At 43.8% G+C, this 27492-nt stretch overlaps 1 protein-coding gene across 2 annotated transcripts; it reads right to left on the reverse strand.

Moving 5' to 3' along the window:
* Positions 1-901: 901 nt before the first annotated feature.
* Nrip3 (nuclear receptor interacting protein 3) lies at positions 902-25522 on the reverse strand. 2 transcript variants are annotated; one of them, XM_075971856.1, is made up of 7 exons: positions 25261-25522; positions 9245-9385; positions 8572-8654; positions 6985-7124; positions 4931-4983; positions 4733-4827; positions 902-4086 (listed from the first exon to the last, which is right to left on the reverse strand). In XM_075971856.1, the coding sequence occupies exons 1-7, from the start codon at positions 25432-25434 to the stop codon at positions 4071-4073; spliced, it is 702 nt and encodes a 233-aa protein (XP_075827971.1). In that variant the 5' UTR covers positions 25435-25522; the 3' UTR covers positions 902-4070. The 2 variants fall into 2 exon arrangements, with proteins under 2 accessions (XP_075827971.1, XP_075827970.1); XM_075971855.1 differs by having other exon boundaries at positions 9245-9406; positions 25261-25519.
* Positions 25523-27492: the final 1970 nt, after the last annotated feature.

The raw sequence follows: 27492 nt of genomic DNA on the forward strand, positions 1-27492 counted from the left end.
AGCTCTTAACTGACTATCTCTCCAGCCTTCTTCAGCCCCCCCCCCTTTTGAGACAATCATCCTATGATGCTAGCTTTGAATTTACAATCCTCTTGCCTCAGCCTCCTAAACCCTGGAATTTGCACCACCACACCTGGCTTTCTAACCCTAGTGTTCTAATCTTTTATAACATACCACACCCTAAATAAAAAGTCTCTGAGAAAACAAGTAAGATTATTTAAATAATTGTATAGATTTCTAGAGGTGGTTATGCTATTGATTTTGTCATCCATTGTTAAAGAGCCTGCTCTGGTAAACTTTGGATGTTTTTCACAATTAGGGTAATTTAAAAAGCAGAAGAAGTCTTTTGAGGTGGAGAGGCAGTGCCTCCTGAGCAGCAGGGCACAGTTCTAGATTGTGAGAGTCACTGTCACAGTTGAAATACACTGCTTGCTGGGCTTCTTAACCATATTAAAATAAAAATGAAAAAGATATGTATCCCTAAAAGGTAAATTTCTACCATGGGACAAAATATTTATTTGGAATACCAACTAATGACACAATTATATAGTAAGGTTAATTCGACCCTTTCCCTGCCCAAACCTCTCTCATTTGTTATCCAAATAAACACTTCCTTTTCTAGAAGGAACTGTTTTCTCATGCACTGCCAGTTGGTTCAACATAAAAGATTGTTCTTACACATGAAGGCTGGGTGACTACCCAGCACTTTACTTTGGATATTCTCACTTAACACTGTGAGTTACTTGTTTCTACTTGTTTCATAGACACAAAGCCAGGTTCAGTGAGATTCTCTAGTCTATCCAGAAGGCCCTAAAGCAGAAGGCCGATGCAGTCTGGCTGTGCCCTGGCTCCTCCACCCCCCAGGTCGGGACCCTGGCACAGAGACCGTCAGACAAGCACACAGAGGGAAAGATTCCAGTTTATTGATACATCAGTGTCACAAATAAGCCCAGTACAGTCAGAAACGCTGAGCAGATAAAGTGCTAATGCAGAGAGACCTGGCAACAGAAGGAGGGAGGAATCCAGCTCATCTCCTCCATGTCCCCAGCCTGAAAAGGTATTTCTACTACACAGAGCAAGGGTAGCTGGGTAATCCAATCTATAGTGCTCTGAGCTAAGGAACACAACATCATACTAGTGGACTGTGTGCAGAGCTAGGAAAAGGAAAGTCAAAATATCCTTTCCTCATAGACATTCCTAGACATAGAAATACCAAAAGTAATTTTTTTTAACTTCCTGGATGTGCTATCTATTAAGGAATGAGACAGGCAGCTCTCTGTGAGTTTGAGGCCAGCCTGGTCTACAGAACAAATTCCAGGACAGCCAGGGATGTCTACTACTTCCCTGGGACTCAGAACTGATGTAGTAGACACTTTCTTACACCCTTAGGAACACTAAATTCCTGACTAGGAAAAACTCATTTATTTCTTACTTTGCTAGCTCCCAAAAGCAGGCCAGTATCCCCTGTGAACACTGGGGAGATAGAAGCTGTAAGAGAATTTGGCAGCATTTAAAAAGTGTTAATGACAGGAGGCAGTTGCAGATGTATTTATGAGAGTTCAAGGCCAGCTTCCTCTATATATTGAGTTCCAGGTCAGCCAAGGCTACATAATAAGATCCTGTCTCAAAAAACAAAACAAGCATTAATGAATATCAAGATTTCTTATACTTATCTTGAAGCATTTTAGGTGTCTATTATGCCTGGAAATTAAAAATAACTTGGTTAAAGAATTCAGGCTATTTGAACAAGCTGAATGAACTGGACATCAAGTACAGTTTATCCCAGTTGTTTCTATTTCCAAATTTAAAAAAAAAATCACTGACTGATTTTTGAGCCCAAAAGGAACACTAAAGGTCATCTAGTTACCCTCGCGTCATACAGCACTGAACTCAAAAGGACCAGGATCAATTGTATCTTTCAGGAACCTGAGAATTCCTGGCTTCTCTTGGTCCTCGGGAAATCCAAATAAGGAGACACTAGAAGGAGCCTGCAGTATGCATCCCTGGCAGCCTAGAGTCAAGGCTTGGAGTGGACTCTCAAGTAGGGAAATGAGGGGTGATACCTTCCTGCTCTGTCCTGCAAAATAAACAGAAGAACAGGGAGGCCTCAGTGGGAAGGGCACAGTACCCCCACATGGGAAGCCGCTCATAGGCAGGCTGACGGCTGGAACACTAGACAAGATGCAAAGTCTGAGAACTGCTATGAGCCAAGGGTAGACTTGGGAAAATCTTGAAGGGATACTCACAGTTGGATAGTTTTCCGACTTAGCCAAATACTTCTATAACTGAACTGCAGGGGAGATTCCATTATAGAGACCTCTATGCCTGAGACGACACACTAGCAAAAACAAAATAACAACTACTACCCTGTGACGTCCCCAAACCACTGAGATGGGTCAGGAAATACTTGGCAGTTATAAAGCTTGTTCTGTTTTGTTTGTCTTTTGAGACTGTGTATCACTGACTGGCCTGGAACTCATTGTGTAGACCAGGCTGGTCTCATACTCGGGGATCTGCCTGCCTCTGCCTCAGCTTCCTGAGTGCTGGGATTAAAGGCAAGTACCACACCCAGCTCCTAATGGTTCTTAACACTGCCAGCTGCCATTCTTTCCTTGTACTGAGGGGTTTCCCAATCGTCAGTTCCCTATCTGGAGGTTTCAATCCCAGGCACGGCTCCCAGGCAGGCTTTCCCATTGACTGAGTGTACTCAGTCTCCTCGCCCTATTCTGGTCCTACTTTGGCTTTTGTTTTCCTTTCTACCTCTCTTTCCAGCTACTTGAATCATTGTGACATGTAACAAGACAGACAGAAATTCTGACTGGTTCTTTGGGATAAGCAGTATCTGATGGTAACCATTAGATTATTAGTGGTATGTCTGGAGATAACAACCCTTCCAATCTATAGTTTCTTTCTCTCGTGTTCAGTTCACTGTGAGAGACTTGTCTCATCTTTGCAGCCTGTTTTCATCCCCTCACTCTCATTTTTTCCTGGTGTGGAGCTGTGCACCTGTGCACGCTCACAGAGGCCAGAGGGACATGTTGGGTATTCCTCTGTCACTCCCCACTTTGTTCCTTTGAGGCAGGGTCTCTTCCTGCCTTTCTTTCCCTCTCTTTCTCTCCCTCTCTTAGTTAGACTGGCAGCTAGAAAGTCCCAGCAGTTATCCTGTCTTCAGCCCTTCAGTTCTGGGGTCACAGGCGTGTGTAGGACTAGGTCCAGCTTTGTTTGGGTACTGGGATCCAAATGGCAGTCTTCATGCTTGAGCAGCAAACACCTTTAATCACCAAGCCGTCTCTCTGCCTCTGGTGCTGGAGATTGAACCCAGGACCTTGTGCACCAGACAAGCACCCCAACACTAGCCCACATCCAGGACCCTCCTTTTTTGTACTCTAACCTTGCTGCCTTCCTCTTAAGGCTTGGGGAAAATGAAGCAGCACAAAGCCTTGGTTTATATGTCAGGCTGATTCTGGCTGTCTTCTGCCACTGACTTAATATCTAAGTGTCGATGATACGCTTGCCTGTCTGTGTATTTAAATGAAATGTCTGGACTATATAGATGATCTCTCTGAGACATCTTTCAGATCAGGTCACACTGGAAAAATCAATCACTTCATTAGAAGAGATTCTAACTTCAAGACATGTTTCTGTATCTCTTTGAAATAGCTAAAAAGAGGTTTCTATTTACTATAAATTTTACTATTTAAAGAAAGCAAGTGTTATTTGTGGAGAAATAGAACCTGGCAGCCCCTACACTGGACTAAGAAAAGCAAATTCTTGTAATAAGCAGAGAAATAGGCCACAAATGAGACCTGGCAGTGTCAAAAGGGGTCTATAAATTAAATATTCAAAGAAGTAAAAAACAATGGCTGTTTAACCATTAAGCCATTAACCAGACAAGATCTCTAAGCACAGACTATAGTCTAGAAAGGTCTGAGTGGGAAGAAGCCCCTGCAGGATGTACTTGAGGGAAGGACTTGGTCCATAGCAAGTTGCTACTGCTTTTAATTCAAACCCAATTTTCTCAGTCTGTCAACCTGGTGCGTCTGCACATGCAGACACGCTCCAGGCTGCAATTATGCTTCTGAAGTGCTGAAATGAGAAAGAAACAAGGAATTGATAACAAATTCAAAGAAGTTAATCTGAAGGCAAATAAAGTGGCTTAAAAACTTCTTTGTGCATATACCTATAATCCCATCACTTAGGGGCTGAGGCAGGAGGCTCATGCATTGAAAGCCAGCCTGGGGTACATACTAAAACCCTATTTCAATGCCTCCACTTCCACCTCACACCCCATTTCACGCCTGGACTACATACTGAAATTTTGTTTCACACACACACATGTGCACGCACACACACACGCACACACACGCGCACACACACGCACACACACGCGCACACACATGTGCATGCACACACATGCACACACACACGTGCACGCACACACATGTGCACACACACGCACACATGTGCACACACACGCACACACACATGTGCACGCACACACACACGCGCGCACACACACGCACACACACACACACACACACACCTTGAAAAGCTGTTCATTTCTGCCTCTATTCTGTGTGCTATCATTTTTTATTATAGCATGTAGTCTACAGAGTTCTGTGGGACAGTGAACTCTGGTTGGGGGAAGGGCAGACTGAAAACTAAAGATGGGCTGTAACCCACACACTGAGTCCCCCAACCCATGACAGAGGGATTCAACTTCAGTACTCACTTGTCTTCACTCAAAGAAACTGTCTCCACGAAAGGAATTTCTTCTTTGTCTGTCTTCCCAACGATCAGCCGACGCTTATCCAAATTTATGATACACTAGAACAAAGGAAGATCCCTCATTGGTCACTTGTCAGTGATGCTACTCTCAGGTCCCTGCCTCTGAGAGGAAGCATCAAAGGAAAAATAGAGTCGGGCCTACCTTCAGGGATCTAAGAGTCTGAAGACCAAGGGACAAGTTTTTTTCATTATCATCTATTAAAAACAAAACAGTAAGATTCAGACATTGCCATGTTGGCTTAGATGTCAGCCTAATCACTGTTAGGTTCATTATTCCCATCCATCCATCCACCCACCCAACAAACCAGCCAGCTAAGTAGCCAATACACATCTGTTGAACATCTATTATTGAGTACTTTCTCAGATCAATGTAGTTAAAAGAAGGTAAAAGCCAAAATTCAAATCAGAGTCTTTTTTACTCTAGAGGACAGAGGCCTTCAGCAAAAAATAGGCAGGCAGTCTAACTTAGAACATATGAGAAGCACAGAGGGAGAGTGGGCATTTATGGCAGAGGAGTAAGAAGATCATGCCGTCACCAATAACAAGTTCATAAAAAGTGCCCTGGGGGCGGGGGGGGGACTGGAGAGATGGCTCAGTGGTTAAGAGCACTGGCTGACCTTCCAGAGAACCCAGGTTCAATTCCCAGCAGCACATGGCAGCTCACACCTATCTGTAACTGTAGTTTCAGGGATTCTGACCCCCTCACACAGACATACATGTATCACTGAGCATAAAATAAAAATAATAATTTTTAAAAAGTATGCCCTTGAGCCGGGCGGTGGTGGAGCACGCCTTTAATCCCAGCACTCGGGAGGCAGAGACCGGCGGATCTCTGTGAGTTCGAAGCCAGCCTGGTCTACAAGAGCTAGTTCCAGGACAGGCTCTAAAACTACAACAAAACCCTGTCTCAAAAAAAAAAAAGCATGCCCTTGTGGACATTTTAATATCTGGCTTCCAGCAGGCAAAATTGCTCAGTGGGCAAGGTGTTTTCTGCCAAGTCTGAAGACCTGATTCAATCCTTGAATCCACATAGTGGAGGGGAAGACCTGACCTCTGACCTCCATCCAAGTGTCACATCACATGAGCATACCCCTCTCCCCAAACAAGTAAATAAGTAAATGTAGAAAAAGTCTGTTTCCTTGTGGCCTATGTGCACAATGGAAATTTTTTATCCATAAAGAAGAATGTCATTTGTAGGAAAATGGAGGCAACTGAAGATAATCATGGGAAGTAAATTAAGTCAGTCCCAGAGACAAATACTTCATGTGTTCTCTCACTTGTTTGTCTTAGATTTCAGATGGACACATAAAGTCATAATAAACAGATAACATAAAATAGTGGAGAATCCGCCTAGGGAAACAATGGGGACTAACTGGACAGAGGAGAGTGAGGAAGAGAAATGGGGTATGTTCAAAGTATATTTATATACTTGCATAAAAATAGCCTTATATTGTCAAGTATAATTTTTATTACTAAAAATTTAATTACATGTATTTATTAGGGGAACATGTACCATGGATCACACATAAAAGTCAAAGGACAATTTGCAAACCTCAGATTTCTCCTTCCACCATGTAGTTCTGGGCATCAAACTCAGGCTGTCAGGCTTGATGACAAGCATCTTAATCCACTAAACAATTCCACTAGCTCCTTTCTATTTTTAAAGATTTATTTATTTAGTGTTTATACGTATGTATATACACCATGTATGTGTACAAGAGCCTGAGGACGTCAGAAGAAAGTGTCAGATTCGTGGAGCTGGAGTCACAAGTGACTGTGAGCCATCCTATATGGGTGCTGGGAACCTAACCTGAGTTTTCTGCAGGGGCGGGAGACACTCTAAGGCATCTCTCCAGCCCCCAGTAAATACATATTTAAAAATTAAAAAAATAATGTGCTGTGTTGAGCATGGTGATACATGCCTTTGATCGTAGCACTCAGAAGGAGGGACAGGAGAACCTGTGAGTTCAAGGCCAGCCTGGTTTGTAGAGTGAGCTCCAGGACAGACAGGACTATATAGAGAGACCCTGTTTCAGAAAGACACAGAAAATGTGCTGGGATTGGTGGCACTTCAATTACAGCACTTGGAAGGCTAAAATTAGCACAAAGGTACACAGCGCAAGGAAACAGGAACCTTGAATTTTGAAGAAGTGAGGAAGGTTCATGTCCACAGGTCTAGTCCCCAATGTAACTCACCAACCACAGCCGCTGGGCAGTCCAGACGGAGAGAGCCCACTGTAATCAGTAGGTGCTCAATCTGGCCTACTACTTTGAGATGCCGTGGTAGAGAAAGTTTTTCTCCTTCATGCTTGTGAGATTTGACATGATCCTTTAGTCTGAAACACAGAGAGATAACATAATCTCCTTGGCAAAGGCTTCTGATTCACAATTGGGGCTCTCTTGGGACTTCCTGGGCTAGCCAGCTTGTGCTTGCTTCAGCCCTTCTTCCTAAACATGCCAGCGAAATACAAAAGAAACCACGAGACTTGTTTCCTATTTTTAAGAAGCTTACATCACTACCTGCATTTGTGAAGAGAGGAGCTGACACGTTCAGAGAATTCTGCTTGTATCCTAACCTCCCCATATGTGTGTGAAATAGTTTAATTAGTGTGTCTTTTACCCATCTGTAGATAACAAATATCAGAGGACAAATTAATACTAATTTAGAAAAAGCTTCATTCAAGGTCCTATTTCCCCCTCCTTTCTATTTTAGTCTATCCCTACCAGATTGTCTTAGGCTATAAGGTTAATGGGGACAGACATTTATTTGGTAAGTGCATTGATATTGGTATCATCAAAGAATATTTATGGAGAAAGTTCTCACTAATTTGACTTGGCTTTGCAGGGAAGGAAAGAAAGGAATGGAACCAAGGGCTCATACAATTACATAAGCTGATTGGACTAGCTAGCACCCAAGCTATTATGGTTGGTGGATAAATGCTTAATTACGGACCTTCTGTGCCAAAACTTCTGCTCTCCTCCATTTCCTCTCTTTCGGTGTTCCAGCCCATCCAAAAGAGAAGTAATTGCAGTTTTACAGACGGCCATTAGTTCCTCCAGAATCCTGCAGTCTGCTGCCTGATTGGCACCAGGACATTCTGGAACCATCATATTGTGCATACCTCGTCTCTTTTCCACATTAAAAAAATAAGGTTCTTCCCACTTGAGTCCTGGAATCTTCTTTACCCCAACCCTAAATGTTAATCCGCAAAATTCACAGAACCAGCTTCAGGGAGTCACAGCAGTGAGGGGGACTAAGAACAAGGCGGATGTAGAAGATATGTAATGCAATCATTAAGAATCCAAATGAAGCCCTGTGTAAGCCCACTTGAGAATATTCGTGTCTTGGATGAAATTCAAAATACGCCACTTGGTCTGTCTCAATAACTGTTTAATCGCAGAGATTTTGTCTGAGTAAATCAGATTTGATTTACTGTCTACAGGGAAATATGGAAAACAATACTAGGTTGATTCTGCTCATTTTAGGCTAGATACCTCAGGGGCCATATGGTATTTTAGAAGAAAGGGTAGGAAGAAGGAAAGAAGTAACGGGAAAGGTTGAGTGAAATGGCGGTAAGTCTGCTCAAGATGTAGAAAGCAGGAGTTTGCAGAAGGCCCAAGGTGTCCTGGATCTCTTCAGCTGTCTGACAACTGCCTAGATTAAAAACTTTGCATGTATCTCTGTGCTTCTGTGGATTATATTCAAGCGTCTATAACCTTAAACCAGAGTCAAACAAGGAATATAATTACATCTGACATGTACCCAGCACAGTGGCTGCTTACCCCAATCTGTCCACACAGGCCGAAGAAATGAGATTATACTGACAGCCGGTGTCAACCAACGCTTTCATGTCCTTTCCTGCACACTGTGGGAAGGAAATGTGCTCTTTAATAGGATCCAGAGAAGCCAAAGAGGAAAGAAGCAAAGAGGAAAGAAGCAGCAAATGTCAAATGCAAGGCACGGTCTGAGAGCCACCTTCCAACTGATCAGTCAGTGCCGTCCCATTTTCTCTCGCTGATAACTCTGTCTTTGGATGTTTTTCCTGCTAACTAAGGCTGATCGAATACCCAAAAGGAACTTTTGGGGTTTCATTCTATATACTAAATATTACATACACAATCTTTTTAAAATAATTATTCTGGGGGTCAAATAGAGGGCCCTGAGCATGCTAGATGAGTTTACTACCTCTGAACTACACCCCAGCTCTTTAAAAAGATCACACATCCTTTTGTAAAACTGAAAAAAGGCCTTGGTACCTCTTCTCATTCAAATATGCACATATATAAAGTATTATATGCACTTCTAATATACAGAACTTTAAAACTCATTTATTAATTCTACACTAAGACCCACTATCTATAAGGTTTTGAGGAGAGGACCTCCTGTTGGGATTATAAAGAGCCCCCAAATCTTACTTTCTAGAAACTTCTATAAAAGCTGTTCCCTGAACATTACCTGGCAGGACACTAAAATCATGTCATCATCTTCACACTTCTTTAGCCCTTCAGACTTTGACTGATTGAATTTGTTGGTCTTGGAGGCCCAAGGGACACGACTGCTCCGGAGCTTGGACAGGTTGGTTTCCATGAGGCGCCTCTGCAGAATGTTATGAGGTTGCTTGAGGGACAGAAAGCAGAGTCTTCTTACTGCCAGGCCACTTCCTCCTCTCCCAACACCCCCACCTCTACCCTGGCTCTACAGATGTGATGAGAAAGCTCACATAACAGCTCCAGCTTTGCCTCACAGTCTTCCCTCCAGTGAGGATGTCACTGGTATTGTCAGGGCAGGTGCTATGAACCAACATGTAATAGACTCTGGAGTGTGCTTCTTAGTTTTTTCTCAACCTGATACAGGCTCAGGTTATCTGAGAAGATGACCCCTCAGTTGGCCATAGGAAAGCTTGGGGTACATTTTCTTGACTGACAATTGATGTGGAAGGGCCTGGCCCACTGCAAGTAGTGCTGTGCCTTGGAAGGTGATCCTGGGGTCTACAAGAAAGCAGGCTGAACAAGCCATGAGGAGCAAGCCATAAGAGCAAGCCTTTAAACAGAATTCACCCAAGGCCTGTGCTTCCGTTCCTACCTCCAGGAGGTATGGTCTTATGGGAGGAAGTATATCACTGGGGAAGCCCTGCGATAACCCCACGGTGTCCTCTCTGCTTCCTGTTTGTGGCTGAAGATGTGAGCTTTCAGCTCTCCGCTTCCAGCTGCAATCACCATGACTGCCTGTAACCACGCTTCCCCACTGTGATGGTGATGGACTCAAGCCCTCTGGAACCATAAGTTCAGATAAACCCTTCCTTCAATAAACTGCCTTGGTCATGGGGTTTTATCACAGTAATAGAGAAGTAACTAATACAGGGAGATAGGGACCAACTTAAGAGAACTGAAGAGCCCTGGTGATATGGACTTCTGCCTTCTTCTCTACACAAGGGCAAGTCAGGACAAAGAAGCTTTATTCTAGAATAAGTGATCTCTGTATTTTCCTGAACAACTGTAAGTCGGTGCCTTATAGAAAGGGCAGCTCATTGGCATGGGTACGCAGAAGCTCTGCTCACTGCTACGTTAAATGTCACCCCATTTAGTCTTACTTTTCATATCTACTTTGCAGGTGCCTTGTGGGCCTGGCTCTTCTGAAGGTGAAGTTACGAGCTTGGCTGATGGAACAGGAAGACAGTAATTCATGGCTGAGTACACTTCTTAGCATACACATTTTGGAACCAGGCAAACTCCACAGGAACCATCCTGACAACCTGCAGCCTGGAAAATACTTGGCCTCCCATGTTATTCATTTATCCACTTTTCTCCTCTCCTCCTCTTCTTTCCTGTCTTCTGTCCCTTTACCTTCTCTTTCCACAGTTGGAGGATTTAACCTAGAGTATGCTATATTTGCATACCAGTCAAATACTCTACCACTAAGTTTAGTGAACAAAAAAGTGGAAACAGACACTGACTGAGAAGAGAACTTAGCATCCTTTACGTGTGTGTCAGGAGGGAATGCTAGGAACAGACGACAGGTCTGCACTTCAGTAGAACTTGGTAGTTTTTAGATAACGGTCCTCTATTCCTGCTCAAAGTGGCCGCCAGCCCACTTAGAACACTACTTCTTTCCTCTTTATCGTAGGTTAAGTCATTTGACCTGAGACATTTTCTATACACATGTATCTTGTGCCCACTTTACAATAATAATGTTTCAAAACTCTCAAAGGATAGCACTTAATCCCTATTCTAAGCAAACACATTCCTCCTCTGATTCAAGGAGTAAGAAGCTTCTCTTAGAAGTCTAGATCCCAGAAGGTCCTGGGGAAGGGGATAGCAGAGGGGAAGGCTTTATTATAAGCCACCTCGCAGATTTCAAAACAAGGGAGTCAGAGCTGTGACTCACTAATCTCTAGTGAGGAGAAGAAATAGATTCCCAAAATACCCTGATTCTTGGCAAAGCAAGTTATAAATTAGTATCCTTGAGGAAAGGAGAGGTCGAAGCACCGACGAAGGAAAAGCTTGTTTCCTAGCTTGATAAGGGTGGCTGGAGAAAGTGCTAACTCCATCAGACTTTGTGATGCAATACTGAGAGAATGCTTTGCTCCTCAACAGAAAGAAACTCCTCATTTTCTTCTCTTTCGGTAATAAGATGAATCCTAGCTCAAGCCATAGTAAAGCCGGGTGGTGATTTCTCCCCACTTAGCAGGACCGACCCAGACAATCTGAAGCCATCCTAAAGCAGGGTGGTGATTTCTCCAAGTCCCACTTAGCAGACCAAGACAGTCTGAATTTGCAGATAGGGCTTTTAGGGCCACCTGATCAAAGCCTGTTCGCTCTACACTGTCGTGCTGAACACACTTAGAGAAGCCTAAGCATGGTCACTCTGAATTCACCCCTGGTGTCACATTCTTCTGTATTTCCTCTCCTCCTGGATCCTTCCTCTGTAAGCTAAGGAGCACACTCAACATTCTTAGACCCTGGAAGAAGACATCTCCACAAAACTCAAAAACATACAGTGGATACTTTTTTTTTCCTCGAGGCAGTGTTTCTCTGTGTAGTCTTGGCTGTCTTGGAACTCACTATGTAAATCAAGCTGGCCTCAAATTCAGAGATCTGCCTGCCTTTGCCTGACAAGTACTGGGGTTAAAGGCGTGCACCACCGATTCCTGATATATCAGTTTTTTTAAAGTCAAATATAATATGGCTCACAAATATGGTTTCAGTTCTTAATCTAATAGAAAAAGTTCAACCAATGAAATAATAAAAATAAGAGAGCAAGACATAAGAAATATATATGATAAATTTCCACAGCAGATTTGTAGAAGCCAACTAACCCACATTCAACTCGGAGACATCATTTTATTATGTCTACATATATTTTTACAATTTATTGATTTTTATTCCATGTGTATTTCTGTTTTGCCAGCATGTGTGCCTGTGTGAAGTTGTCAGACTCCCTCAAACTGAAGTTACAGGCAGTTATGAGCTGCCATACGGGTGCTGGGAATTGAATCTGGGTCTTCTGAAAGAGCAGCCAGTGCTCTTAACCACTGAGCCATCTCTCCAGCTCCATGTCTACATATTTTTAAGTTTTACTTCTTTGTTCATTTTTATGTGTTTGGGTATTTTGCCTGCGTGTGTATATGTGGACACTGTGCATACCTGGTACCCTCAGAGGCTAGCAAAAGATATTAAATCCTCTGAAACTAGAGTGACAGATGGTTGTGAACCACCCTGTGGGTGCTGAAAATATTCAACCCGGTCTTCTGCAAGGACAGTCCATTCACTTAACCATTCAGTCGCCCCTCCAACCCCAGGCCTACACATTTTAGGAAGCTACATAGCTGACATTTTCCTTGCTCCCAACCAAAATTTTCCTAACAATAAATTTAAAAAAAAAAGAAAGAAAGAAAGAAAGAAAGAAAGAAAAAAGAAAAGCCAAAATCCCACAAGAACAAACAAAGAAATAGTAAGAGAAAAAGAAAACAGATGAACCAGCTTGGACTAAGAAAATTTGAGTGCCACACACTATCTTACTTCACAGAGCACAGGAGCAGCAAGGGCTGACAGAGGCTTATATACTTGTTCCCTCCATCTTGGGCAGTTAACCTTCCACGGCAGAGCCACGTGACTGTGTTCTAGAGGACAGAAAGGGAGTAGATACACACGCCTTCAGGACTGCCCATAAAATGGCCCTAAAAGGCCCTGAACACATCATCGCTTCCTGTGTGTTTGTTTGTTTGTTTGTTGAATTCTGAATGGGTAGCAGAGTTGACTGCCCTGTCAACTTGGGTCTCTGGAACTATATGCAAAGTTATCTTGTTACAGTCACCCTCAGGATTTATCTCAGGACCCTCTGCAGATATGAAAAGGCATGGATACTTGTCTCTTATATAAATTGATGACATTATTTGTATATAACCTGGTCATATCCTCCCCTATATTTTAACTATCTCCAGAATGCTTACAATATACAATACAAAGTAAATTGTTGTTATACTATATTGTTTAGAGAATAATGGCCAAGAAAAAAAGTCAGTCATGTTGGTAAAGAAGCAGGCTTAAAAAAAAAAAAAAACCAAACAGGGTCTCATTAAGTAGCTCTGACTGGCATTGAACTCACAGAAATCTGCCTGCCTCAGGCTGAGATTAAAGGGATGCACTACCACTTGCAGCTCAGAGGTTTGTTTTTTAAAAATATTTATTTTATTTTTAAATAATTATTTAATATTAATTGTGTGTTTGTGTACATACATACACACATGAGGCCAGGAAAAGGTGTCAAATCCCCTGAAGCTGAAGTTATTAGGCAGTTGTGAGTTGGTCAAGATGGGTACTGGGAACCTTACTTGAGCCTTCTGGAGAGCAAGTGCTCTTAACTGCTGAGCCATTTCTCTAGTCTCTATAAACAGTTGTTTTATCTGTTATTTTTTTATATACAGTTGGGTGAACCTGTGGATACAGAACCCACAAATATCAAAGGCCACTTGTACTGATACTTAAGAGAATTATATTTGAGCTATAACACGAATAATGTGTCTAGCTGCAAAAGCAGTTTTCTCAACCAACCCAAAACCCTGGCAAAGCTGAGAAGTTAAAGGTATTGTAACTTCTACCATCTGAGGTGTGAGAAGGGATAGAGGCAGGATGGTTTAAAGCAGTGGTTCTCAACATGTGCATTGTGACCCATTTCACTGGAATTGCATACCAGATACCTATATAACAGCTCATAACAGTAGCAAAATTACAGCTATAATCATGGTCACCACAGCATGAGGAACTGTATTAAAGGGTTGCAGCGTTAGGAAGGCCGAGAACCACTGGTTTAAAGTCTGCATATGACTCCCACTTGACCCAAACAGTTGGGAAGAATGCTAAAGTTTACTCTTTGTAAGGGCAATTTAAAAGACTGATTGGTTAATAGTTTGGCTTCCAGATGTGTATAACAGGTATTGAATAGTATTAGGTACCATACTAAGGAAGAACTAAAGACTTAAAGATTCAGAGGGCAAAACCTAGCACAATGAAGGGAAAAAAAATCTACCTCAAGATATTACATTTTTATGAAAAAAAAAAGTAAAAAAGAAAACAGCCGAAAAGATATCACATTACTGTGGAATGTCATAAATGACACGAATCCCAAAAGCTTCCAAAGAGAAAAGTATGGTCCAAATACAAAAGATTTGGAGTCAGAATGATAAGGAAGCAGATGCCAAGAGACAATGGAATAATACCTTTAAAAATCTAACAGTGGGGAGCCGGGCGGTGGTGGCGCAAGCCTTTAATCCCAGCACTCAGGAGGCAGAGGCAGGCGGATCTCTGTGAGTTCGAGGCCAGCCTGGTCTACAAGAGCTAGTTCCAGGACAGGAACCAAAGCTACAGAGAAACCCTGTCTCGAAAAACCAAAAAAAAAAAAAAAAATCTAACAGTGGGGCTGAAGAGATGGCTCAGTGGTTAAGAGCATGGGCTACTCTTCCAGAGGACACAGGTCCATTCCCAACACCCACAACACCCTCCTATCAGTCCAGTTCCAGGGATGTCCAGGACTCTGGTGCCTTATTCTGGTTTCTATTGGCACAGACACATGCAGACAAAACACCCATATACATAAAATAAAGACAAATAGTTTTAAAGGTCTAAAAGTAAATAATTTCATACCTAATCATGCTATTAATCCACTCTTGAGGAGTTATTTACCACACAACCATAGAAATTACTGAAAGACAGCCAACCAAAAAGAGGGAGACAAAATACAAAAAGCATGGGATCCAAGAAATAAAGGATCCAGTAGAGAGGGACCTAGAGAACTGGCTCAATGGCTAAGAACATTTGGCTGCTCTTTCAGAGGACATGAGATCGATTCCCAGCACCCACATGGTGGCTCACAATCTTCTGTAACTCAACTTCTGTAACTAATGCCAGCTCTGGACTCAGCGCATGCATACAGTAACAGACATATATGCAGGCAAAACACTCATACACATAAAATAAAAATTTTAAAAGGACCCAGTAGAGAAGGACACCAAAGTAAATTCTGAGAGCAATATTAGAGGAAAAGTTTGCTTATTAAGACAAACAGCATCCAGACAAAAATGTAGCATGAATTCTAATTGGTCTTAATAATAAAAACCCAGAGTCAAATATTAGGGGGCGAAAGCTGAAAGATTAGAGAAACAGAGCAGCCAGCCACTAGTTCTTACCTCTACGAAATCCTCAGACCAAATGAGGTACCTTGTCTCTCCAAGTCCTCAGACTGAATGCAGTCTCTACAAAATATCAGACTGAATCCTGAGCTCCTGTCTCTTCTGCCTTATATTCCTCTCTCTGCCCTCCCATATCCTTTCCTGTCTCCACCTCCCTACTGCTGGGATTAAAGGTGTGAGTCACCACTGCAGGGCCTCTATGGTTAACTAGTGTGGTTAGCTCCACACTCTGATCTTCAGGCAGCTTTATCTGTTACAGCACAAAAAAACTATCACCACCCCAAAATGAAATGAGAACATGGGAATAATGTCTTTATGAGGAAAAAAATGGACCAAGCATGGTGTCACATGCTTGTAATCCCAATACTTCAGAGGAGGGGACAGGAAGATCAAGTGTTCAAGGCCAGCCTTAGCTACATAGTGAGTATAGGATAAGGCTGGCTCACAGGAGACTCTGCCTCAAAAATAAAAATGAGTACACCCTGTGCCAGAGTCCAGCCAGATAGCTCACCCTCATCAAAGAACCTTCTTCTTTTTGCAAGAGACAGAGACCACAACCCATCAAAATGCAAAGACCAAGTGATCATGTGGTGCTCAGCTCTAACTACTTCATCCCTAACACAGCTCCTGCACCAAGGGTCAAAGAACACAAAGGCAGAGGGGGTGGAAAGAATGTGAGACCCAGAGAAGCAGGCAATCTGTTGTGAGACTGCATCTTCTAGAGGTGTCAGGGAAGCTATAACTATTAAATCTCAACATGGCTGCCTAAGCAAGACCTGAACAAGGACAACACCAATAGACGCACTAACAAGGAGGGGGAAGTCTTGTGGAGCCCCAACCTAGACAGAAAACTATAGGCAAGTAAGGAAAGCTGCAAGCGGGAGAAACAGTCCTCCTAGGAAGAGCCCCCCAAATCCAATACCAAGCAGTTGGCCCTGAAATCCTTTACATATGACTGAGAATATATAATATCTATATATCAATTAAGAAAAAGAAGACATGAATTTGAGAGCAAAAACGGAAGTACATGGGAGGAGTTCCAAAGAAGAAAGGGAAGGGAGAAATGATATAATTATGTTTTAGTTTAAAAAATTTTTTAATGAATAATGTATAGATATGGATCCATATCTATCACCATGCACAAAACTCAAGTCCAAATGGATTAAAAACCTCAATATAAATCTGACCACAATGAACCTGATAGAGGAGAAAGTGGGAAGTAGCCTTCAATGCATGGGCACAGGAGACCACTTCCTAAGTATAACCCGAGTAGCACAGACAATAAGAGCAGCAATGAATAAATGGGACCTCATGAAACTGAGAAGCTTTTGTAAAGCAAATGGCACCGACAATAAGGCAAAAAGGCATCCTACTGAGTGGGAGAAGATCTTCACCAACTCCACATCAGACAAAGGACTGATATCAAAAATATATAAACTCCTCAAGAAATTAGACATTAAAATTCTAAATAACCCAATTTTAAAATGGTGTACTGAACTGAACAGAGAATTCTCAACAGAAGAATTTCAAATGGCCAAAAGATACTTAAGGAGATGTTCAACTTCCTTATCTATCAGGGAAATGCAAATCAAAACAACTTTGAGATACCATCTCACACCTGTCAGAATGGCTAAAATTAAAAACACTAATGATAGCTTATACTGGAGAGGATGTTGAGAAAGGGGAACACTTATTCATTGCTGGTGGGAATGCAAACTTGTTCAACCAGTTTGGAAATCAGTGTGGCAGTTTCTCAGAAAATTGGGAGTCAACCTATCTCAGGATCCAGCAACACCACTCTTGGGATTATACCCAAAAGATGTTCAATCATACTATAAAAGTATTTGTTCATCTATGTTCATAGCAGCATTATTTGTAATAGCCAAAACCTGGAAACAACCTAGATGCCCCTCAACAGAAGATTGGATAAAGAAAGTGTGACAGACCACATTGGCACAGGAGACCACTTCCTAAATATAACCCCAACAGCACAGACACTGAAAGAAACAATTAATAAATGGGACCTCCTGAAACTGAAAAGCTTCTGTAAAGCAAAGGACATGGTCAACAAGACAAAAGACAGCCTACAGAATGGGAAAAGATCTTCACTAACCCCACATCAGACAGAGGTCTGATCTCCAAAATATATATATAAAGAACTCAAGAAATTGGTCACCAAAAGAACACATAGTCCAATTAAAAAAAAATGGAGTACAGACCTAAACAGAGAACTCTCGAGAAATCTAAAATGGCTAAAAGGCACTTAAGGAAATTTTCAGCATCCTTAGTCATCAGAGAAATTAAAATCAAAACAACACTGAGATTCCATCTTACACCTGAAAGAATGGCCAAGATCAAAAACACTGATGACAACTTATGCTGGAGAGGTTGTGGGGGGGGGGCGGGGAGGAGGAAGGAACACTTCTGCATTGCTGGTGGGAATGCAAGCTGGTACAACTCCTTTGGATGTCAGTGTGGCAATTTCTCAGAAAATTAGGAAACAATCTTCCTCAAGACCTAGGAATACCACTTTTGGGTATATACCCAAAGGATGCTCAATCGTACCACAAGGACATGTGCTCAACTATGCTCATAGCAGCTTTGTTTGTCATAGCCAGAACCTGGAAACAACCTAAATGCCCCTCAACTGAAGAATGGATAAGGAAAATGTGGTACATTCACACAATGGAGTACTACACAGCAGAAAAAAATAACGACAGCTTGAATTTTGCAGGAAAATGGATGGAACTAGAAAACATTATTTGAGTGACACAGAAAGACAATTATCACATGTACTCACTCATAGGTGGTTTTTAAACAGAAAGCAAAGAAAACCAGCCTACAAACCACAATACTAGAGAACTTAGACAACAATGAGGACACTAAGAGAGACTTACATGGATATAATCTACATGGGGAGTAGAAAAAGACAAGATCTCCTGAGTATATTGGGAGCATGGGGACCTTGGGGGAGGGATGAAGCGGGGAGGGGAGAGGCAGAGAGGGGAGCAGAGAAAAATGTAGAGCTCAATAAAAATCATTAAAAAAAGAAAGTGTGACACATCTACACATTAGAGTACTGCTCAGCAGTAAAAAACAAAGACATCTTAAATTTTGCATGCAAATGAATGGAATTAGAAAACACTATCCTGAGTGAGATAACCCACACCCAAAAATATGAATATGGTATGTACTCACTCATTAGTGGATACTAGCCATAAATAAAGGACATTGAGCCTATAGTTCATGATCCTAGAGAAGCTAAGTAATAAGGTGAACCCAAAGAAAAACATATATGGATCCACCTGGAAATTGGAAGCAGACAAGATCACCTGCCAAAATTTGGGAGCATGGGGGTGGGGGGCTAGAAGGAAGGGGAGAAAGGGAAGAAGAGGCGAGAAGGGGAGGATTGAGGAGAGTTTGAGGCAACGGAACAGTTGATTGAGATGGAGGAAGGACAGATATGAGAGCAAGGAAAGAGATATCTTGATTGAGGGATCCATTTTGGGGTTAGCAAGAAACCTGGCTCTAGAAAAATTCCCAAGAATCCACAAGGATGACCCCAGCAAAGACCCTAAGTAATAGAGGAGAGGGTGCCTGAACTGGCCTTGCCCTGTAGTCAGACTGGTGATTATCTTAAATATCACCATGGAACCTTCACCAACAACAAATGGAAACAGAGGCAGAGAACCACATCGGAGCACTGGACTGAGCTCCCAAGGTCCAGTTGAGGAGCAGAGGGAGGGAGAGTATGAGCAAGGAAGTCAAGACCATGAGGGGTTCACCCACTGAGACAATTTGCCTAAGCTAATAGGAGCTCACCAACTCCAACTGGACTGGGAGTGAACGAGCATGGGATCATAGCAAGGTGCCCTACCCCAGGCATTACGTCCACATTCAAAGGAAGAGAGGAGGGGATGGAAACCGTACTGATACCATCCATCCCTTTTGTCAGGAGAGCAAGTATTTTTCTAGAAGTTCCCTTAGCAGTTTCCCCCCTATATCTTATTGATGAAATTCAACAGCCATCCTCACTGCAAGATACGTTGGAACAGAATTTAGCTTTTCTAATCTCTATAGAAAGTCAAATAGAAAAGGACTGAAAATGGGAAACCAACTCGATAAGTATAGCATCTGCTCAGGCATGCAAAAACTATGTGTTTATATGCATACACAACACACTGTGATTTATTTAATTGTTAAGTATATGTAATTGTGTATCATGCATTTGTGTGTGTGTGCACGTATGTGTGTCTGTTTCTTGATTGCAACACAAGGTCAAGGGTCTCAAGTTCTTACTACCATGCCTTACCTGCCATGAGCCAAAATAAATCATTATTTCCTAAAGTTTCCTTAGTCCAGCATTTTGTCACAGTAACAAGAAAAATAACCAATACACCTGCTTACTATCCTTTCCCTCACAGATGTCCTAATGTGTCAGGGCAGGGAGTGCATGCACGTGAGTGTAAATGCCCTTGGAGAACAGAAGCGAGCACTGGATGCCCTGCATCTGGAGTGGCAGGCGGTTGTAACCACCCCATGGAGGTACTGCTAAACAAATTCAGGTCTGCTGGACGAGGAGTGTGTGTCCATAGCCCTGGGCCTCCCCCCAGCCCACACTTGGAGCTATCACCTGCGGACACTCGAGTTTATTACACAAACATGTGTCCATTTAACTACTTAATTACTAATGGATTTCTTCCATATTTTTGTCACCAGAAATTCTGCAGTAAACTCACTGTTTTCCTGAACATCTCTTCCGACTAGCTTCTAAAGCCATCGTTCTGTTTATTCTTTGCCTTGTCTACTGGTTTCTTTACCTCCGCTCCTTTTTAAAAAGTCCATGGTCTTCAGTGCTCTATATTCGGCCTTTTTCTCTCTCTATGTATTTGCTTGGGCAATTTTATCTGTTTTCATTGCATAAATTACTACCTTCATAAGGACTCTATTTCAAGCATGACTCTCACTCTGGGGTTTCAGGCCCAGAGCCAAATGTGCCCCCTACTTGGACATTCTACAGGCACTTCAGACTGAACTTGTCCTACCCATATTTACCAAAAGGTTTATTTCCTCTCTATCCCATATCTTGGTGAATGAAATATAGTACTCTGTATTTCTACTGCTAAATCTAAGCATCTGTAATCCTAAAACATTACCTTCATGATCTCTTCCCTAACAAAAATTCTCAATCTAGCTGTCAAGATCTACCCTACAGCCACCCTCCCTCCCAGCTCATCAATTTAATTACCCCTGCGGGAGGGCTTTCTGCTTTTAGCAAACTGCCACTTGTCGCATATTACCTCGGGCAAATCACTAATCTCACTGTCTTGCTTTCTTTTCTTTTTTTAAAAATATTTATTTATTTTTATTTTGTGTGCATTGGTGTTTTACCTGTCTGTCTGAGGATGTCAGATTACCTGAAACTGGAGATAGAGTTGTGAACTGACATGTGGATGCTGGGAATTGAACCCCAGGTCCTCTGGAAGAGCAACCAGTGCTTTTAACTGCTGACTCATCTATCCAGCCCCAAATTTTGCTTTCTTTAACAGTAATAGAGGAAATCTGAGCTCCCCATTTGGTCAGTTACTTCTTCCTGCCAACCTTAGCAAAAGGCACCACCATCTACTGGATGGGTTTTATTTGACTAAGTTTTGAGATGAGTCTCACTATGTTGTCCAGTCTAGTCTTAAGTAGCTTGGAACTACAGGCAGTATACCCAACTCATACACATTCTTTTTTTCCATTTTATATTATGTGTATGGGTATTGTGCCTGCATGACTTTGCACGCAGAAATGTCAAAAGAAGGGAGGAGTTAGATCCCCTGCAAATGGAATTACAGAAGGTTATGAGCCACCAATGGGTGCTGGGAATTGAACCCCAGTCAGTCACAAATGCTCGTAAGCACCGAGTTGTCTCTCCGGCATCACACATATTCTTATTCCTTTCCTATTCTTCCCTTCCAAGTGCTGCTGCTCCTCCTTCTAACCCACATCCTTTTCTCATCTTTACCAACTCCACTCTAACCAAGCTACCATCTTTCCTACCCATAATGCAACAGCCTCCTAACTTGTCATTCTGATTTTTATGTTTCAATTCATCCTTTATGCAGTGAGCACAGTAATTTTTTTTAATGCATGTCATGTCAGAGGTTGGAGGTGTACTTAGTGGCAGGATCCTCACCTAACATGTACAAGGCTAGTCAATCCCCAACGTGGCAGAAACAGATCTAGCCTTCCTTGTTTGTCATTTTGTTCCAGCCACACTGGCCCCTCTCAATTCTCAGTTATGTGAAGCGTCCTGATGGCCAGACTTTACACTGCTGTATCTTTTGTCCAGAAATTCTTTCCTGACAGATTTTACTGCCTCATTTCCTTTTATATCTCCATACTAAATAGCACTTTATTTCTTGACAATTACATACATATATACAATGTCTCTTGACCATATCCACCCCTATACCTCCCCCACTCTCTCCATCCCATCCCAGTTCCCTCCAGAGGCTGGTATTATATTGGCATTTAACTCCTTTTCTAAGGCTACAAAGTTTTCTAGTCCTAGACCTGTGGTGTTACAGGCTGAGCTGCTCTACCTGACAGAAACCTGTTCTCAGGTATTTAACAGTCAATGGCCTGCACTGGGTTATACTATCCTTCCCTGGCCTTAACCCTAGTTAGTTTGGCTCAAGTTTTTGGCTCTATGCAGATACAAACATAGGAAGGAGAGAAAATCTCTTCCTCTGCTACTAGACAAGGAATGATATATATAGCCAGATAGGTCAGTAATAACAACATATGAGAAACACAGCATATCATTACATGATGTAACTACTTTCAAAAAAATAAAGTCTTTAGTACAACAAGAACTTTTATTAGCCTGATAGCCAAAACAAGAAAAATTACAATAGGCAAAACTAAGGATGTTTTTATCTAGCTCTGTCTGTTTTCTGTTTTGTTTTGATTTTCTTTGGTTGGTTGGTTGGTTGGCTTTTCCAGACAGGGACTCTTGTTTTAGCCCTAGCTGTGCTGGAACTCACTCTGTAGACCAGGCTGGCCTCACACTCACCTGACTCTGCCTCCCAAGTACTGGGATTAATGGCATGCACCACCAATGCCTGGCTCTATCAGCTTTTTTTAAAGTAAAATATACTATGGCTCATAAATCTGGTTTTAGTTCTTAATTAAATACAAAAATCCCAATATAATGAAGTGATAAAAATAAGTGAGCCAGACATAAGAAATATGATTAATTTCCATAGTAGACTTTGTACCAGCCAACTCCACACACAAAGCAATTGGGTAAAGGCACTATCCTGGGGCCAAGAAAGCATGACCATTTTTGATTACCTTACAGGTGCCATCTGTCAAACCAAAAATGTTAATATCAAACCATAAGCATTACAGAAATAGCATAGTACAAGGTAGATAATTCAGAAAAGTTAGCAGCATAATTCAAACACGGGATACCTGTATGATAAAAAATAATCCATAGTCTTAACATTGCTCAAGCCCCAGAGTCAATAAAAGCTGAATTTGTAACCCCCTCTCAAGCCCCCTTTTTGTTCCTTCCTATTGGGGTTGTTTGGTAGCTACTTCGACTAAAAACTGCAGTTAATTCTAATGCCCTCATGGAAAGAAGTGGAGTCAGCATGATCTACCTGGTCTGTAGAGTGAATTGGTAAGAATGTGTTCTGAGATCATGCTGAGGCTGTTTGTCAGGAGGCTGCTCCACCCCAGCACGGGCAGCTCTCCCGGCCCTCGTCCGCCTTGGTTTCTGGGATGCGTTCTGCCCCGCCCCCCCATAACTTTCACATTAAAGGTGTGAGAACAGTGAGAGAAGGAGATTATGAAAATGGGGTACAGAAAGCGTGAAACGTGGTTCAGGGTTTCACAGTCAACCGCAGGGCGCCATACCCATGGCTATCCTCAGAAAAACGCCTCTTTGTAGCCATCAGCTAGGCTCCATGCTATCCACTCCTTGTGCCTTAGCTGTGACAGAGGGAGTCAGAACAGAACTAGCCTTACACAGCTCCAAGTAGTATAAGGAATGTTAGGAAGAAGGATGCTGTGGTAACTCTCATCAGGGAACGCCTTAGACCCCCAGAGAAGCCAAGTATCCATGCCTTAAATCCAGCACCTTACACAAGTCCACACTTTGACTCTTCTCATAACACCTCCCACCTTACTGAATAATATTACTTTGGTCTGAAGGAGAGAAGATTTGGACTGAGTTTGCCAAATGAATCCTGGATGCTTCAAAGTGAAAGAAGGCAAGAGAGAGTTACCTCTTTGGTAGGGTACATCTTAACCCCTCACCACTCTGGGTTAGCATGACTAGATCAACTATACCCAGGCTCAAGCCGAAAAACAGCTTTTTAACAAACAGAGTAAGATAACTGGAGTGGCTCTGTCCCTTCATGAGAGCATCTAATGAAGGGGAAATCTTTAGTAGTGATGAATCATTAGAATGATTTTTAAAAAGCAGAAGCACTAGCTTCCATTGCTATACTGGGGCCAGAAATAGCAATTTTAGTGAACCAGGGCTAACAACCACATTCAAAATCAAGTATTTCAGAAGCTCAAAATATAAAAATATTAGAAAGATTATCTAGAGCATTTATTTCGTTGCAAAGACATTTAATTAATGTTTCATAAATTTCTCCTTGGATAATAAGGAAACTATAGATATAAGAAAACAATCAAAGCTGGGAGTGGTGATGCATGCCTACATAATCTCAACAATCATGCAACTGAGGCAGGAGGATTCAGAATTAGAGGCCAGCTTGGACTGTGTACCAAGGGCCAAGTCAGCCTAGATTACATAGCAAGACCCTGATATCTCACTAAAAAAATCAAAGTACAAACTCCAGATGAAACTACAAAATTAGCGATAAATTTGTGAGAAAGGGATGAGAATTAAATGTAGGTCATATCCCTCAGGCATTCACCCTTATTCAATAGATGGATAACAATATGGTTTTGGATTCTGACCCACGTCCTGGACTTCTACTTAATACCAATAATAATCCTACCAGAAATAAAAACCTACACCAACCCCAGCTCCAACTGTGAACATGAATTAGTTGATCTGTGAGACGGAGCAGTCGGGGCTTCCTCCCTCTGCTCACTCTTTAGAGGGAGGACTGAAGAAGAGGAGAAATCAGAGGGATGAGATGTTTAGGTTCTGGAAATATTCAAGCTCGACTCCCTTTTCACCCCCCCCCCGCCCGCCCCGCCCCACCTCACCTCCACTCAGGGTACAAAATCAAAGATGGATTAAGGACAAAACTAAGACTTGGGGCGGCGGGAAGGGGGCGCAGTAGAAACAACCAAAGTCATCTAGATTCAGAAACTGTCACTAAACCTCGCTTTCCACTGTTTCTCAGTCACCCACTGAGAGTCACCTCTGTCTGGGACACAGGACTAGCCACGCAGCCTGCGAGGAGGCTGTGGAAGCTGAGACTTCGCTGCGAGGCTCCAGCCCCAGGGGCCAAATTCGAGATTCCAAATAAGCGGGAGGAAAGGAGATGGGAGGGCAATGGGGCAGGGCAGGGTCTCTTTCTTGCTTGCACTTGGGAGAAGAAAGCCGGGCTCCCGGGAGGAGGCTGTGCTGAGGGAGAACAGCCGAGGTCCCCAGGGATGTGAGATAGGGAGGGTCTCTGCCGAACACCCGCCAGGGAGAGGGCAGCGACAGGCCTGGCCGGTGACTCAGTGAAAGCGGCAGCGAGGGCTGGGGGACAGCGGCGGCCCGGAGGCCGGAGGCAGGCGTGGCCGGGGGTGGGGAGCTCACCGTGTCCTTGGACGAGCCCAGCTTTTTGAGGCCGTCCAGGGGCAGCAGGTCGGCGGAGTCCTTGTGGATGAACTGCACCGCCTGCTTCATCCGGCGCTGCTGCCTCAGGGACGCCGCTTCCCGCATGTCGGTCTCCTTGCGGCCGCCCTCGGTGAGGAGTCCTGAGTAAAACATCGCTGAGGCGCCCGCGGCCCGGCGGCCGGGTCTCCCCGCCCCGAGCACCCTCAGCCTCGAGCTCCTTGACAGCGCCGCGGGAGCCGGGCTCCCGCGCCTTTTATAGCCGAGCGTGACGTCACGGGGAGCAGCCAGTGCGCGCGGGAAAGGGCGTGGCCGGCACATCGCCCCGCCCTCTGGCTCACTGTTGTGGAGGTGGGGGTGAAAGGGGGCGGGGTGTCCAGCGTCAATCACCTATCTCCGCTCCATCATCCACCCTGAGGAAAAAGCCAGCCAGGAGCAGCCCGCGGTGGACCAACCCCCGGGGCGCTGAGTGTCCAGCTACTTCGCACAATTGTCCCCTCTCCCGCGTGGGTTGCCCTGAATGCACCTGCACCGGATGGGCTGTATGGCCCTGTGCTCCTGGAGCCTCTTCCACCCCAGCCGCCACTCCCGAACTCCCAGCTCACCTGTCCACGCCGCGGCCGATCCGGGAATCACTGACAGCTGAGCCATGCCCGGCTTCTCAGGGTCGTGCCTCGGTGCTCCGAAGTTGGGAGAGCTCTGGATTCCTTCAACTTCAGGTCGGTCCCCACCCACAGGGCCACGTGACTGAGGAAAGGGAGCAGGAGGACGGGCTGGATGGGGCCTTCTGGGGGACCCTCCTCCCCTTGGCACCAGCACCAGAGGTGGGGAGGCAGGTCTGGTCTGAAACCTCCTCCCGGCCGGGACTACACCTGCTCTTAAGAACACCAAAAAAGCGCCTGGATTTCTCTGCAAACGCTCAGTTTTACCTTTGGGGATGGATGTGGAATGTATCCTTGTGGGAAAATGGAAAGCCGTTTTTCTTTGAGACTCATTCATACTTCCTAGCCATTCTAAAAGGAGTGTTCTGTTCCTCCCGGGTTGGAGTCTTGACATATGACTTAATACAAATCACGTTCCTACGTCTGGGAATCACCACGCCTCTCTTCACCTCAAAGAAGCAGGCATGATTCAGAAAGATCTGCAGCCTGCTAGCACTATAAGTCCCAATAACGACACTTACTGAGCTCTTAGGGTTGCGAGCTGGATGCTAGAATGAACACTTACAAGGAGCGTCATAGTGAAGGACAGCAGCTATGCAATAGCATCACTATTCTCTTTATACAGGCAAACACCCAAGCCACCCACTCTGCCTCTGGATTGCCCCTGATGCCTTCCTTCCCATTGCTCCTCACGCTGCTAAAAGTATTCCCCAGGTACCGCCATCTCACAGTCTTGTTAGGAGCACCCCAAAAGGTGACTCTTCTTAATGAAAAGCCCTATACACCCTCTTTTGTGGTTGCATTTTGCACTTCAGCCCCCTGAGTTTTCTTCCAGTGCTGTGGTCTCTCTCTCCCTGTGGTCAAGTGGCTTGCTTTGGAGTGCCCTCTGAGTGGGCTTTTCCCTCTCACCCTCTTCTAGACCTCAGCTCAATTTTTGCTTCTTTCAGAGGACATCTTTGACTTTGGTGTGTTCTGATCGCTTAGCATCCAATCCCCAATACCCGGAAGGCTATCAATAAACACAGTACGGGCATGGCAAAATGTTATGGTTGTATTGTGGAAAACAAGAAACGAGCTGCAGGGTCTCTCCTTCGAACCCACGCTGACCTTTCCAGACCTGGACTGGCTGGCCTTGACCTCATGGAGCTGCTCCTTTCCCTCCGCCCTCCCTTCAACACCTGCCCTAGATTTTGGAGCACAGACTGCTTGCAGGAAGACCAATCCAGAAAGCTTACCTAGCTTCAAGGAAGGGCCAGGGCAGGGGGCTTTTCCACATGCAGAGAGCAGGTGGGACAGCTCATCTTTCAGGCCTCTGGCACACTTCCACAGCTGCTGTCCTGGTTCCTTTGTCCTGTTGTTTGGTCCCCTGCCTGCTTGCTCCTCCAGTGGGTCAGCTAGGGAACTGGGAAAGACAGCCCTGCCTTGTCTCTCTAGGACAGGTGCCTCCAAGGCTGGCAGCTTGGCTGGACAGCCCAACACAGGGGGTCCATGTGGCTTGGATTGGAACGTCTTTCCTCAGAAGAGAAGCCAGGCAGGTAGATGCTCTGGGGAA

This window comes from Microtus pennsylvanicus, chromosome 5, assembly GCF_037038515.1.
Source record: "Microtus pennsylvanicus isolate mMicPen1 chromosome 5, mMicPen1.hap1, whole genome shotgun sequence".
Lineage (NCBI taxonomy): Eukaryota > Metazoa > Chordata > Mammalia > Rodentia > Cricetidae > Microtus > Microtus pennsylvanicus.

Excerpts from the sequence above, each read along its gene's own strand:
- Nrip3 (XM_075971855.1), bottom strand. The coding sequence starts at position 25,434 with ATGTTTTACTCAGGACTCCTCACCGAGGGCGGCCGCAAGGAGACCGAC. Across the intron at positions 9,407-25,260 it reads TGGGCTCGTCCAAGGACACG|CAACCTCATAACATTCTGCA; the intron begins GTGAGCTCCCCA and ends CTGTCCCTCAAG. Across the intron at positions 8,655-9,244 it reads TGATTTTAGTGTCCTGCCAG|TGTGCAGGAAAGGACATGAA; the intron begins GTAATGTTCAGG and ends TCCTTCCCACAG.